The sequence below is a fragment of the Simochromis diagramma genome, unplaced genomic scaffold (assembly GCF_900408965.1).
Source record: "Simochromis diagramma unplaced genomic scaffold, fSimDia1.1 OVJJ01000159.1, whole genome shotgun sequence".
Classification (NCBI taxonomy): domain Eukaryota; kingdom Metazoa; phylum Chordata; class Actinopteri; order Cichliformes; family Cichlidae; genus Simochromis; species Simochromis diagramma.
Genome location: NW_024387197.1, coordinates 1575106 through 1589043, shown reverse-complemented (window position 1 = coordinate 1589043; position 13938 = coordinate 1575106). Strand labels below are relative to the sequence as shown.

Genomic DNA, 13938 nt, shown 5'->3' with positions numbered 1-13938 from the left:
CCACAAGAAGAATCTTCCACAGTTTTGCAGTAAAGGTTTGCAGGAGGGTATGGACAAAAGCTCTCTACCCAGACAAGTAGAGGAGGATGGACTGACCTATAGTCTTCACTTCAACCCCATTGAACACTTGTAGGATCAGCTATGTATGTTGTTGATGTCAGAGTGACCAGCACAACTGACATGACTGACTGATGACAAACGCTGGTTGAAAAATGAGATGCTATTCCACAGCTGGTGACCAGCATGAGGAGGAAGTGCCGGGCTATTGTGGTTATAAATGGTTTCTCCACATCCAAAGGAGGCCCCTGCTTGATAAATGAATGAATGATTAAACTGCCAGTATGTCTGGTTTCTTCAGACTTCTTAACAAATCCCATACACAGCACCAAACAAGACTCAATAGCAGAAATAGTTCTTTGGCATTAGCAGAGAGCATTTGGTCTCTTATTCGTGGGTGCAACCCGCAGACTCAACTCTGCTGCTAAATCCACAAATGCAATTTCCTTACAATTGTGGCACCAAAAAACAGGTTTTCCAGTGGTTGCTTTTCTTGCCAAGAAAAGTTAGTACAACAAAAGAAGAAATGAAATGTACTAAGTTTATATGTATGTTTATATCATGCTTATTTATGCTAGCAGCAAATAGCCACAGTACTTAAAAAACAAAAAAAAAAAAAAACCAAAAAATAATTAAAAAGTACTCTGAAAGTTTTTAGTGATGTACTTGCACAAAGAAAAGTTCCTGTATCATAATATGTTTATATAGTCCATTTTACAATGATGCTAACTCACATTTTGGCAATTGTTTTTGGCTGTTGTTACATTGGAGCTGCCAAGTTGACTGATAGAAAAAAGCTACACTGTTTTTCAGTGTTAAGATTGAGTGTAAACATTTACAAGCAATCCAAGTCAAGCTGGTATTAATGAATGTATCTCGATTTATCTATTATGTTTCTCCAATATCTGTTTTCAAACATAAAAAAACTGATAAAAGCTAAGGATCTGTGGTAGAATGGACCAAATGGACAGAAGTCATGCAATAGTCTGCGTAAAGCTGAATTAGCATTACTTGCACACTTGTGCATAGAAGCAAGGTTTAGATTTATTAATTACATTTACAGCTTATTTAACTTGTTAAAGCTCATTTGATTTTAAATCACTTCATACCAAAATAATAATGAAATTATATTTCACACATCAAACATTATTTAAAAGTAGTGACTGGCTGACTCATGACATGTCAAGGGAGCAGTGTACAGAAGAAAGAGTGGTGACATTATCATGGACTGGGAATCTGTGTCAGTCCACACTGTGGCTTCTTTTTCAATTCACACCTCCTCTTCAAGCACGCTTGCGATGACTTGCCATGTTATAGTAAGTGTATATATGATAATGATAATGTTGGGAAAAAAAATTAGAAAAATGATGATGACAGTAGAGAGAAAGGCCTTACTCTGGGTACACAGTCCATCTGTGCAGTTCTCAGTGGCCTCACTGTTCCCTTCGCACATTTTGCCTCGGTGTCTGGGTACTGGGGAGTTGCATTCCCGAGTTCGCTGCCTCTCACACTGACTGCTGCACACTGTCCACTGGCTCCACTCATTCCAGCCTCCATCAACTACAATATAGGGATGTAGACATCACAGAAGGGTTAGCACAAAGGCAAAACAGAAAGACAAAGACTGGCACCAACCCACATCAGTGATTGACAGTAAAAACTTTCAGTGCAATCACCAGTGACAAGTTACAATGTACTTTGATTAATATTAAGATTAGATGTCTTAAGTGATTTCAATAAATGGTATATTTCAAATTAATGGCATATAATGTGCATCCTAATTAACTTTAATAAATGATACATATATAATATAAATGGTGCACTCATGCCATTTTGGTAGGAGTTTAATTGGTTTACAATAAAAACCTTGTTAAGAAGTGAAGTGAAGGGGGGTCTATGCTAGGAGTCAAATAATGCAGTAACATTAATGGAATCAAAATGAGGCTGCATAATAAAATTGTTCGGAGTTCCTGAAACAGCCTAATTATCATTAGAAAAAAGACGGGGAAAAACATTGTTATACAGGCTCAATCAAAGGACTTCTAAATACTGAAGAACTCAAGGGACTTTCATAAAGAGTACTTTTTGAGACAGTTCACAGTTTATGCAGGCTTATGATGCTTTAAACTGATTTTTTTTCTTTACACATTAAAACCACTTACACCTAAACTTTAAAATTGATCATCTTATTACACTCCAATGTTCTGTTGTCTCCCCAAAGAGGCAACAGCACTCCCTTGGCAGGGCAATGTACCGCACAACAGCAAAAAAAAATCTGTTCTGAATCAGCCAGTAGAATACAACAAGCCCACAGTAAGATGAGCATTTGCAAATTTTAATTAAGAGGTCACAATAATAAATACAGATACAGCTTTAGATTTTTATAGGTTTTTATTAAAGTGTGGTATAATAATATAGCATAATAGGTTTCTTGCCATAGCACCATTAGATACTGTTGGGAATACTTTATGACACTATTTTAATGGTCTCAGGTAGAGGAGCAGCAGCAGAAAACAGCTGCTTATTCTACATATTTTTAGAATTCTTCTTCATTCTAATTACTTACTAGTTACTCTTAGCATCTAGTTACTGGGCCACTGAGGGCATGTGTCCTTAACTGACAAATCAATGTGTATTACCAGAAAGCTAGGATTTCACTTGGGACATATTATCAATACTGTATTTATTAAAATGCAGATTCAATTTTTTGTTTGTTTGTCTGAAAAAAGGGGCAAACGGATTGATTTAGTCCTATTTGTTGAGGACTCACTACTATGTTCCAGGCCAAATTGCCAACCAACTTTCCTAAAAAATATGTTTCTGAAGAAATAAGCTAAATAAGCTACATTCTCAATGACATTGTTTGGTTAAAAAAAGTGTCTTAAATACATTTGACAATACTAAACAATATTTGCCATTTGTGCGTTGGTTTATTAGTTATATTGATGATCATGTCTTCCCACGTCATGCCTTTGCTATGTATGTGTGGCCTGGGGGGTGTCCAATTTCACTGCAGGTGTAAACATTGTATGTGACAAATAAAAGGCTCAATCGATTGATTGATTACTTCTTATTTTTGATGAATATTTCTTTTTTTCAGAAAGTAGAGTCCATGTTATGGACTTTTTGAGGTCTCTGCTCAGTAAAATAAATGATAGTAGATAAATATAGTCTGCTATAAAGAAAATAGGAAGTGACACATCCCTCGCCTGCCATCAAGCTCATCTTCTCTCTCATTTGGAAAGAAAGCATATTGAACAAAATGTCCATCTTTCTTTAAGATAAAGACTAATTTTCCCTTTGGTGAAACACATACACAAATTTAAAAATGTACATGTTTCTACAGCAAGCTCAACTAAACACATGGATTCAGTATGATGCACAAATACAAGTGCTGGTCTGTTGGTACATCTTGAGAGAGACACTTTCTCCCCATTAACCCCAAGGCCTGTTTATATAATGGAGTTTCATGCAAGGCTATGAAACCAAGGCAGCCTGGTGCATGCTAATAGATGGGATTCTTCCACCATGCTCTGTCATCTGATCAAGGAGGGCCTCATCATGCTTAGCTTAACAAATACAGGGAGACCATATGGCGCCTGAAGATTTTTTGGCAGCAGCGGCGATACCCATAATACAGTCTTGTGGGCGATGAAGAAGGTAATTTTCCTTTGTGAAGTTCCACAGGCCCTACCTACACACTGCAATTGTTTGTGGGTTTTTCTCACCTACTTGTAATGCAAACGAGGTGTTTGTATGTTGGGGAGAGAACGCTGAGTGCTTCTGAGTTTGACCACAAACACTAGTCATTGTTTGCGTATTGTTTCCCCTATGACTTCTTGCTCTGATTCTGTTGAATGAGCTCATTTGCCAACTGGTAAACAATAGAGAGAGTTTGACAAACTGTAGCACTTGCAACATTTTGGCTTCATAACTTACCCTTTCTGGTAATTTTATGTTGTTTTTCTGCAATGTCTAATTTCTTAAATTGGCTACATATAAATTGTCATTCATTTTGTTTTGGTGATATTTTTAGAGCATACATGTCCCTTTCTTTTTCAGTTTTACCAGATCTTCTGGTTGAACTTAATTACAAACACAACACAACATTTTCTTTCATTGAAACATTTCTGTGTTTATCAGAAGCAAACAACTTTTGAAGTTTTTATGAACCGGCAGTAGATTTAGCTTCTATCATATTACATAAACAGACAATATATAATACTTTGATGTATAAATATTTTGTGTTCAGTAACTTGGATTCTAAACCCTGCAGTGGCAGCAGACTTTCAAAGCATGTTTGAAGAGAGATCATTTCTTAAATTTATTTTATTTTACAGTCAGGGAAAACAGTGGCTGGAATAACCAAAATGACTGTGACTGTTTGAATTTCTGATCTCATTGCCTTAGAAATGATTGCTTTAAAGACATAGACCAGGTCTATGACTACTCGTCTAAAAAACGGGATAAGAGGGAGTCAGTAGACTATGATGTAGTTGCTGAAGGACTGCAACTTGTGCAAAATGAGATGGCACTCAGTAAACGTACTTTTAAATAGAAATCTAACCAGAATGCAACCAGCTGAGATGACTCCCCTACTGGAGAGACAATCACTGATGAGTTGGGCTCATTAGAAAAGTACAGATTGATTGCAGTGTGTTGGCAGTCTTTCTGTCTTTTTAAATTAACAACTAACCAGGCAACATTCGTGATTAGTTTGCAATCAAAGGTGGTTGTTGAGAGGCCGAGGGTGCTGCAAGCCCAACCACTGGTGACAGTAAAAACTTTCAGTGTAATCGACGGGAAACAACAAATTTTGACTACTTGTAGTGAGGTTGCTGTCCTATTTTTACTCTAGTGTGTGAGCCATTAGGTACACCACCATAGTGAAAGTACCAAAGTATTAGCATCACTGGTTCACTTTGCAAATTTTTTATAATACAGAGGAAAAAGAGAGAAAAAGGCATGTATGTAACACTGTCTGACATTTAAGAAATTACAGTCACTGCTTGTGCCCGTTAGAAGATAAGCTCACAAATTGCTGGTTTTCTGCTTAGTCAATGACGGATGTGAAAATTATACTCATGCAACATTACACTTGTCTGGGCCAAGAAGTGATGTGTCAGACATCTTCTGCTAAATAATACAGTAATGTACTAAGTGTTTACTTTGTTAGCAGCAAGTACTTAATGTTCCCTAATATTGGCTAACTATGAAAACTTGCAGGACACACCAAACCAAATGAGACCCAGGAGTGATTGTATAAAAAGATGCAAGGAGATATTCTAATGACTTAGAAATGTATCTTGTAACTTAGAACTAAAATAATGATTTATATTTCTTTGAAATGATAAGGTTTTTCTTTAATTTGCCAAAAGTCACTGGCAAAAAGGGATTTTACTTTGATTTCATGTTTTTTTTTCTTCCCTATTAACATAATGATGCCATAGAGATTATATTGTGCCGACTTTCACCTAAATGCATAGTTATAGTAATTTTTGTGGAAGAATTCAGCAGTTTACAGCTGAATTTGTTGTGTGTCTCTTTGCCTCACATGACTAGTGTCTTTTCTAACTTGGAGAGGCTTTTTGAGTTGTCCTTGCTGGGCCACAGCTTCCCAGGTACAATGCTCAGAGCCTTCTGGTATTACAGCCATCTCCACAGTGCAGTTGGGGTCTGTCTTTGGGATTTTATTACCAGATCAACTTTTCTTCAGAGGAGAGCCTAGGGGATCCAGATACTCTCTATTCACACCATGTAACCACACATGTGTGTCTTTTTAGCTGGGTGTACATGCGCATTGTTTCTAGGATTGTGATGTTTGGCACTTTGTCCCATCAGATAATCTTCTGAATGCACTGGAGGTAGCACGTGTTATTTGATTTTATCCAGTGCAGAACATTTCAGGACCCTTTGGTTTAGAGGAAATGCATGGATAGAATAATTAGGCAGAGGCACTGGTATGAAGAGAATGGGAGAGTTAATTCCAGTTTATATTGTATATGTATTGTTATTGGGGTTTTTTGGACTTTATTGTTAACATGGTTAGCATTATAAGCTTACCTTTTTCAGGTAACTTATGGTAATGTAGGGAAGTTTTATATTGTTATTTAGCTGTTTTTTATTTTAATTTTACACTTCCAAAATAAACATCAGAAATTATAAGACAGGTTTTCCTTAAAGAAAATGCATGACTGCATATACTGCTCCAAAAGATATATACAGGGAGTGCAGAATTATTAGGCAAATGAGTATTTTGTCCACATCATCCTCTTCATGCATGTTGTCTTACTCCAAGCTGTATAGGCTCGAAAGCCTACTACCAATTAAGCATATTAGGTGATGTGCATCTCTGTAATGAGAAGGGGTGTGGTCTAATGACATCAACACCCTATATCAGGTGTGCATAATTATTAGGCAACGTCCTTTCCTTTGGCAAAACGGGTCAAAAGAAGGACTTGACAGGCTCAGAAAAGTCAAAAACAGTGAGATATCTTGCAGAGGGATGCAGCAGTCTCAAAATTGCAAAGCTTCTGAAGCGTGATCATCGAACAATCAAGCGTTTCATTCAAAATAGTCAACAGGGTCGCAAGAAGCGTGTGGAAAAACCAAGGCGCCAAATAACTGCCCATGAACTGAGAAAAGTCAAGCGTGCAGCTGCCAAGATGCCACTTGCCACCAGTTTGGCCATATTTCAGAGCTGCAACATCACTGGAGTGCCCAAAAGCACAAGGTGTGCAATACTCAGAGACATGGCCAAGGTAAGAAAGGCTGAAAGACGACCACCACTGAACAAGACACACAAGCTGAAACGTCAAGACTGGGCCAAGAAATATCTCAAGACTGGTTTTTCTAAGGTTTTATGGACTGATGAAATGAGAGTGAGTCTTGATGGGCCAGATGGATGGGCCCGTGGCTGGATTGGTAAAGGGCAGAGAGCTCCAGTCCGACTCAGACGCCAGCAAGGTGGAGGTGGAGTACTGGTTTGGGCTGGTATCATCAAAGATGAGCTTGTGGGGCCTTTTCGGGTTGAGGATGGAGTCAAGCTCAACTCCCAGTCCTACTGCCAGTTTCTGGAAGACACCTTCTTCAAGCAGTGGTACAGGAAGAAGTCTGCATCCTTCAATAAAAACATGATTTCCATGCAGGACAATGCTCCATCACACGCGTCCAAGTACTCCACAGCGTGGCTGGCAAGAAAGGGTATAAAAGAAGAAAAACTAATGACATGGCCTACCTTGTTCACCTGATCTGAACCCCATTGAGAACCTGTGGTCCATCATCAAATGTGAGATTTACAAGGAGGGAAAACAGTACATCTCTCTGAACAGTGTCTGGGAGGCTGTGGTTGCTGCTGCACGCAATGTTGATGGTGAACAGATCAAAACACTGACAGAATCCATGGATGGCAGGCTTTTGAGTGTCCTTGCAAAGAAAGGTGGCTATATTGGTCGCTGATTTGTTTTTGTTTTGTTTTTGAATGTCAGAAATGTATATTTGTGAATGTGGAGATGTTATATTGGTTTCACTGGTAAAAATAAATAATTGAAATGGGTATATATTTGTTTTTTGTTAAGTTGCCTAATAATTATGCACAGTAATAGTCACCTGCACACACAGATATCCCCCTAAAACAGCTAAAACTAAAAACAAACTAAAAACTACTTCCAAAAACATTCAGCTTTGATATTAATGAGTTTTTTGGGTTCATTGAGAACATGGTTGTTGTTCAATAATAAAATTATTCCTCAAAAATACAACTTGCCTAATAATTCTGCACTCCCTGTAATGGTGATTACAGATTGACAAGGTACAACACAAACTCTATGGGAAGGGGTAGCCAGGACGTCAGGTCAGAGGGGAAATACTGTCATCCCCACCCTCAGAGAATGGGTAAACAAGCACCAAGAAAAATAACACCAGCTACTGATTGATGGAGATGTCACTCAATACTGCAAAACCAGATTGACCAACCTGTGCACCACCTGGACTGACTACAAGAAGAAAGCCTGTGACTCAGTGCCTAACACATTGATTCTAGAATGCTTTGAACAATAGGTCAACAAGACTTGACAGGTCATCATCAGGAATTTCATAGGGATGTGGTGAACAACACTTAGAGGCCAACTTCAAGCCAGGTCACTATCAAGTGTGGGATTTAACAAGGAGATGTATGTCCACACTGTTCTGTATATACCTGAACCCTTCAGATCATTAACAATACTGGCTACTATATGGCATGTACGATAGACAGACAGAAGTGGGTGATATTGAAAAGCCCTACCAATGACTGGACAAATTTGGACTAAGAGAAAACACATAGGTGGTAATTATGGCAACCCAAGAACAAACTCTAAGTACAAGATCATTAGACGCTGGGCTCTACCTCCCCAGATGCAGACTGTGCAAAGATGTCCCTGAGACAATACAATACGTAATAGTAGGGACACCATAACCAAGTGGCTGGCATAGTGTATTAGAACATCTGTGCAGAGTATGGGCTAGAAGTCCTGAGATCAAAATGGGATATAGCTGGGGCAATATCGCGTGGGAATTCCAGATACAGATGGACAAACTGGTGATGGCTGACAATGTACTGGTAGACAAGCAGATGAAGAAGGCCGTAGTGATAGATATTGTTAAACCAAGTGATAGTAACATCAGGAAAAAGGAATACAAGAAGCTTGAGAAATACCAAGTGCTGGGAGAGGAGCTAGACAATATATGGAGGGCAAAAGCAACAGCTGTCCAAGTAGTAATCATAGCATCCAAGGCTGTGACCCCCAAACAAGGGTGAGTGACTCCAGCACATTCCTGGAATGCCATGCGAGATTTCTGTCCATAAGAGAGCATTACTAGAAACAGCAAAGATACTATGCATGGCCCTCAAGCTCCTAGACATCTAGTCGAGGACCCGCGCTTGAGGGATAAAGATAGCCTGCAGGGCGAGTGGAAAGTATTATATTTTTCCATTGTTACATTTATATATATTTTTTTGTTTAAGTGTTTAAAAACTATAAAGTTTTTTTTATCATCTGACTATGACACTGTGGTATAATAAAGATATTAAACAAGGATAAATTAACCATACATGCCTATGCCATACACGAGACATGTGAAAGCAGCATCCACTCTGAGTTTGTTCATTGCAGTGCAGAATTTCTATTAATTTGACTTTAAAAAGCTGTTTTTTTTCCAAATGGAAACAGGGGCTCCATTTCTGTGTATTTTCTCTTCTCTTTGCAATCTACCTTGGCTGTCTGCCTCATCATGCTGCAGCAACTATCCTTGTGCATTCAGAACATCATTGAGGCAATGATCTGGGGTGCCCTGTCAAAACTGGACGCACTTGTCAATCAGCAGCTCAAGACAGGTTCGCAGGGTCTTCTGCTTCACTCAAGTCGGGTTTTTTTCCTACACAAAGACTAGGTTCAACCCTGATAAAAGGGCAAAATGCACTTCTGTACCTGGCCCACATACAACTTCAACCATCATGTCAGGGCTCCAGGCCATGGTAGCGGCACAGGCCTGCTTATCTCTGCTGAGGAGGGAGATTTTCTTTCCTCCATTTTTGAACTTAATTATTTTTCCCCGTAAATGGCATGCTGTTAAAACAACCCACCGTTCTCTCCATCTCTTAAAGGCTGCATTTAAGGCTGACAGCTTTAATTGGCAGCAAGAGGCAGGAAGTTGGAAACTTCAAAACACACACATCAGCCATTGTCCAAAAAGCCCAATTTCTGTTTCATCCTGCAAGGCAGGAAAGCCAGAAAGCCAACTCTGAAAGCCAGACCTTAAAAAACTGAGGCAGAGCCACTATTATTGATTAGTAACACCATCAAGTGTTTTTTTTCTCCTGCACTAAAATGCAAAGTTTTACTTGAACTTTGATCTGATCAGTGTGGCTGGGACAGAGAACAGTGGTTTGAAAAAAGTCTGCTTGCATACTATGTACTGATAGTTTTAGGATATTGCAAAAATGAAAAAAAAAATGTATTGGGACACAATAACTATGTCTCTTGGAGTGCAGAATTAAGCTACTTCTTCTATAGATGTAGCTTAATTTGATTAATTAGTTGAGTGTTAGCCCTGGTGAGACAGTGACATGACAAAAATAGTACCATTTGTTGTGCCTTGTGCCTTTTTCATTGCACTCTCGGATTTATTTCTATCCGCCTCAACTGCTGAAAGCCATTGATGGTAATGATGGGATCCAGAGTGTTTACACATAGCCTTGTCTGTGAGAAACACATAACACCTCATTCACTAGAACTGTTACTTTATTTTCCAGCAAGAAAGAGACATATGACTTAAATCCCCTCCGCTGGGCATGTTGCAGGGCAAACTGTAGCTCCGCTGAAAGAAGAGGTAATAACCTGGCAGAACATATCCAGTAATGCAATAGCTCAAAAAAGTCACCAGCAATAAATTGCATGCTATTTTCAAATAGCAAAAAGTTAATATAGAATCTTTCTAAGATCAGAACAGCTTAAAGTGCAGAAATTGAAAAGGTGACAACATACATATAAGAATTTAGTTATTGCTATGGATCAGAATGTATCATTTAAAATCTGTTTTGTTCCAACTTTTCATTATGCAGCCAAGCCCTGTCGTTTCAAACTGAAAATGACTGTTTACTAAATACAAAGCAAATGAACCTGATTCAGGATGTCAGAATGCCGGATTATCTACAAAATATGAAGCAAGAAGCATGGAATTATGTAGTAAATAAAGAATTGATAAATAACTCTAAATATATCTTATAGTTTTGATTCCTGAAAATAACCACCGTTTGCTCAGGTGTTGTCAGGGTTCAGTTGTGAAATTTCTTGCCTTCTTAGTGGGGTTGAGAATATCGGTTGTTTTCTGCGGAAGTCAGGTTAGTACACAGCTGACAACCCTATTGGACAACTGTTAGAAATCAAAATATGGCAAGAACCAATCAGCTGAGTGAAGAGAAACGACAGTCCATCAATACTGTAAGAACTGACAGTCAGTCAATCCGGAAAATTGCTAAAACTTTGAATGTGTCATCAAGTGCAGTCACAAAAACCATCCGGGGCTACGATGAAACTGTCTCACATGAGGACCGCCCCAGGAAAGGAAGACCAACAGTCAACTTTGCTGCTGAGGATGAATACATCTGAGTCACCAGCCTCAGAATTCGCAAGTTAACAGCACCTCAGATTAGAGAATAGATAAATGTCACACAGGGTTCCAGTAGCACACACATCTCTACATCAATTGTTCTGAGGAGACTGTGTGAATCAGGCCTTCATGGTCAAACTACTAAGGAAAAGCAACAAGCAGAAGAGATTTGTTTGGGCCAAGAAACACAAGGACTGGACATTAAACCAGTGGAAATCTGTGCTTTAGCCTGACAAGTCCAAATTTGAGATCTCTGGTTCCACCTGCAGTGACTTTGTGCGACGCAGAAAAGGTGAACGGATGTTCTCTACATGCATGGTTGCCACAATGAAGAACGAGGTGTGATGTTGTCGGGGTGCTTTGCTTGTGACACTGTTGGGGAATTTTTCCCAATTGAAGGCACACTGAACCAGCATGGCTACCACAGCATCCTGCGGCAACATGCCATCCCATCTGGTTTGTGTTTACCATCATTTATTGTTCAACAGGACAATGACCCCAAACACATCTCCAGGCTGTGTAAGGGCGATTTGGCCAAGAAGGAGAGTGATGGAGTGCCTCCACAGTCACCTGACCAAAACCCAATGGAAATGGTTTGGGATGAGATGGACCTCAGAGTGAAGCCAAAATGGCCAACAAGTGCTCAGCATCTCTGGGTACGCCTTCAAGATTGTATGGAGAGACTTATAGATTTTGTTTAAAAAAAAGACAGAGTACTGCAGGTGAATCATTGTAGAAACCATAAAAAGACCATCATCAAAGTAAACAGCATTCATTTCTTTCTCCCCGTCTTTCCCCCAGTCAAGTCTGTCCCGTATTCAGCAAGTGAAAATAAAATAAACAATAAAAGGTGAATCAAATGGACCATTACGGCAAGGCTGGGATGGTCAATTTGGTAAAGTAAATCCGTTGGCCATCTTTCTTCGCCTTTAGACAATAATTCTGATGGCAAAAGAGCCAAACGGGACAGGCAAAAAAAAAAAAAAAAAAAAAGTAAACAGCATTCATAGGAATCTACCGTAGCAGATTATTTATTCATTACTTTTAAAAACTGACAGCACTGTGCTGATGATATTATGGCATTTCATCTGCCCTTCTGCCCAGGTCACTTTGGTTTCTCTTTGTGCTATGTCAAATACTTTGATGAAAGGTTTCTGATTATACTTTATAATTTGTGCCGTTAATAGCATTTCATTACATATCCCAGATTAAAAACAACTAATTGGTTTTTCCCTCAACTTATTTTACAAACTACAGGGAGTGCAGAATTATTAGGCAAATGAGTATTTTGTCCACATCATCCTCTTCATGCATGTTGTCTTACTCCAAGCTGTATAGGCTCGAAAGCCTACTACCAATTAAGCATATTAGGTGATGTGCATCTCTGTAATGAGAAGGGGTGTGGTCTAATGACATCAACACCCTATATCAGGTGTGCATAATTATTAGGCAACTTCCTTTCCTTTGGCAAAATGGATCAAAAGAAGGACTTGACAGGCTCAGAAAAGTCAAAAATAGTGAGATATCTTGCAGAGGGATGCAGCAGTCTCAAAATTGCAAAGCTTCTGAAGCGTGATCATCGAACAATCAAGCGTTTCATTCAAAATAGTCAACAGGGTCGCAAGAAGCGTGTGGAAAAACCAAGGCGCCAAATAACTGCCCATGAACTGGGAAAAGTCAAGCGTGCAGCTGCCAAGATGCCACTTGCCACAAGTTTGGCCATATTTCAGAGCTGCAATATCACTGGAGTGCCCAAAAGCACAAGGTGTGCAATACTCAGAGACATGGCCAAGGTAAGAAAGGCTGAAAGACGACCACCACTGAACAAGACACACAAGCTGAAACGTCAAGACTGGGCCAAGAAATATCTCAAGACTGGTTTTTCTAAGGTTTTATGGACTGATGAAATGAGAGTGAGTCTTGATGGGCCAGATGGATGGGCCCGTGGCTGGATTGGTAAAGGGCAGAGAGCTCCAGTCCGACTCAGACGCCAGCAAGGTGGAGGTGGAGTACTGGTTTGGGCTGGTAGCGTGGCTGGCAAGAAAGGGTATAAAAGAAGAAAAACTAATGACATGGCCACCTTGTTCACCTGATCTGAACCCCATTCAGAACCTGTGGTCCATCATCAAATGTGAGATTTACAAGGAGGGAAAACAGTATACCTCTCTGAACAGTGTCTGGGAGGCTGTGGTTGCTGCTGCACGCAATGTTGATGGTGAACAGATCAAAACACTGACAGAATCCATGGATGGCAGGCTTTTGAGTGTCCTTGCAAAGAAAGGTGGCTATATTGGTCGCTGATTTGTTTTTGTTTTGTTTTTGAATGTCAGAAAAATGTATATTTGTGAATGTGGAGATGTTATATTGGTGTCACTGGTAAAAATAAATAATTGAAATGGGTATATATTTGTTTTTTGTTAAGTTGCCTAATAATTATGCACAGTAATAGTCACCTGCACACACAGATATCCCCCTAAAATAGCTAAAACTAAAAACAAACTAAAAACTACTTCCAAAAACATTCAGCTTTGATATTCATGAGTTTTTTGGGTTCATTGAGAACATGGTTGTTGTTCAATAATAAAATTATTCCTCAAAAATACAACTTGCCTAATAATTCTGCACTCCCTGTAATGAGTATTCATCTGGACTAATTCTCTCTGCTTGACTTCTGCCCCTTCTCCTTCTTCTTCCAATGTTTGATCCTTCTCTGGTGTTGCCATTAAACTGGAC

General features: G+C 39.2%; 1 protein-coding gene across 2 annotated transcripts in view; it reads right to left on the bottom strand.

Moving 5' to 3' along the window:
• unc5db (unc-5 netrin receptor Db) overlaps positions 1 to 13938 on the bottom strand; it is a 279454-nt gene that overhangs the window by 95580 nt on the left and 169936 nt on the right. For both annotated transcript variants that reach the window (XM_040050206.1, XM_040050207.1), the window contains exon 7: positions 1453 to 1617. In XM_040050206.1, the coding sequence (XP_039906140.1) occupies positions 1453 to 1617 (165 nt within the window). The remainder of the gene's footprint in view (positions 1 to 1452; positions 1618 to 13938) is intronic.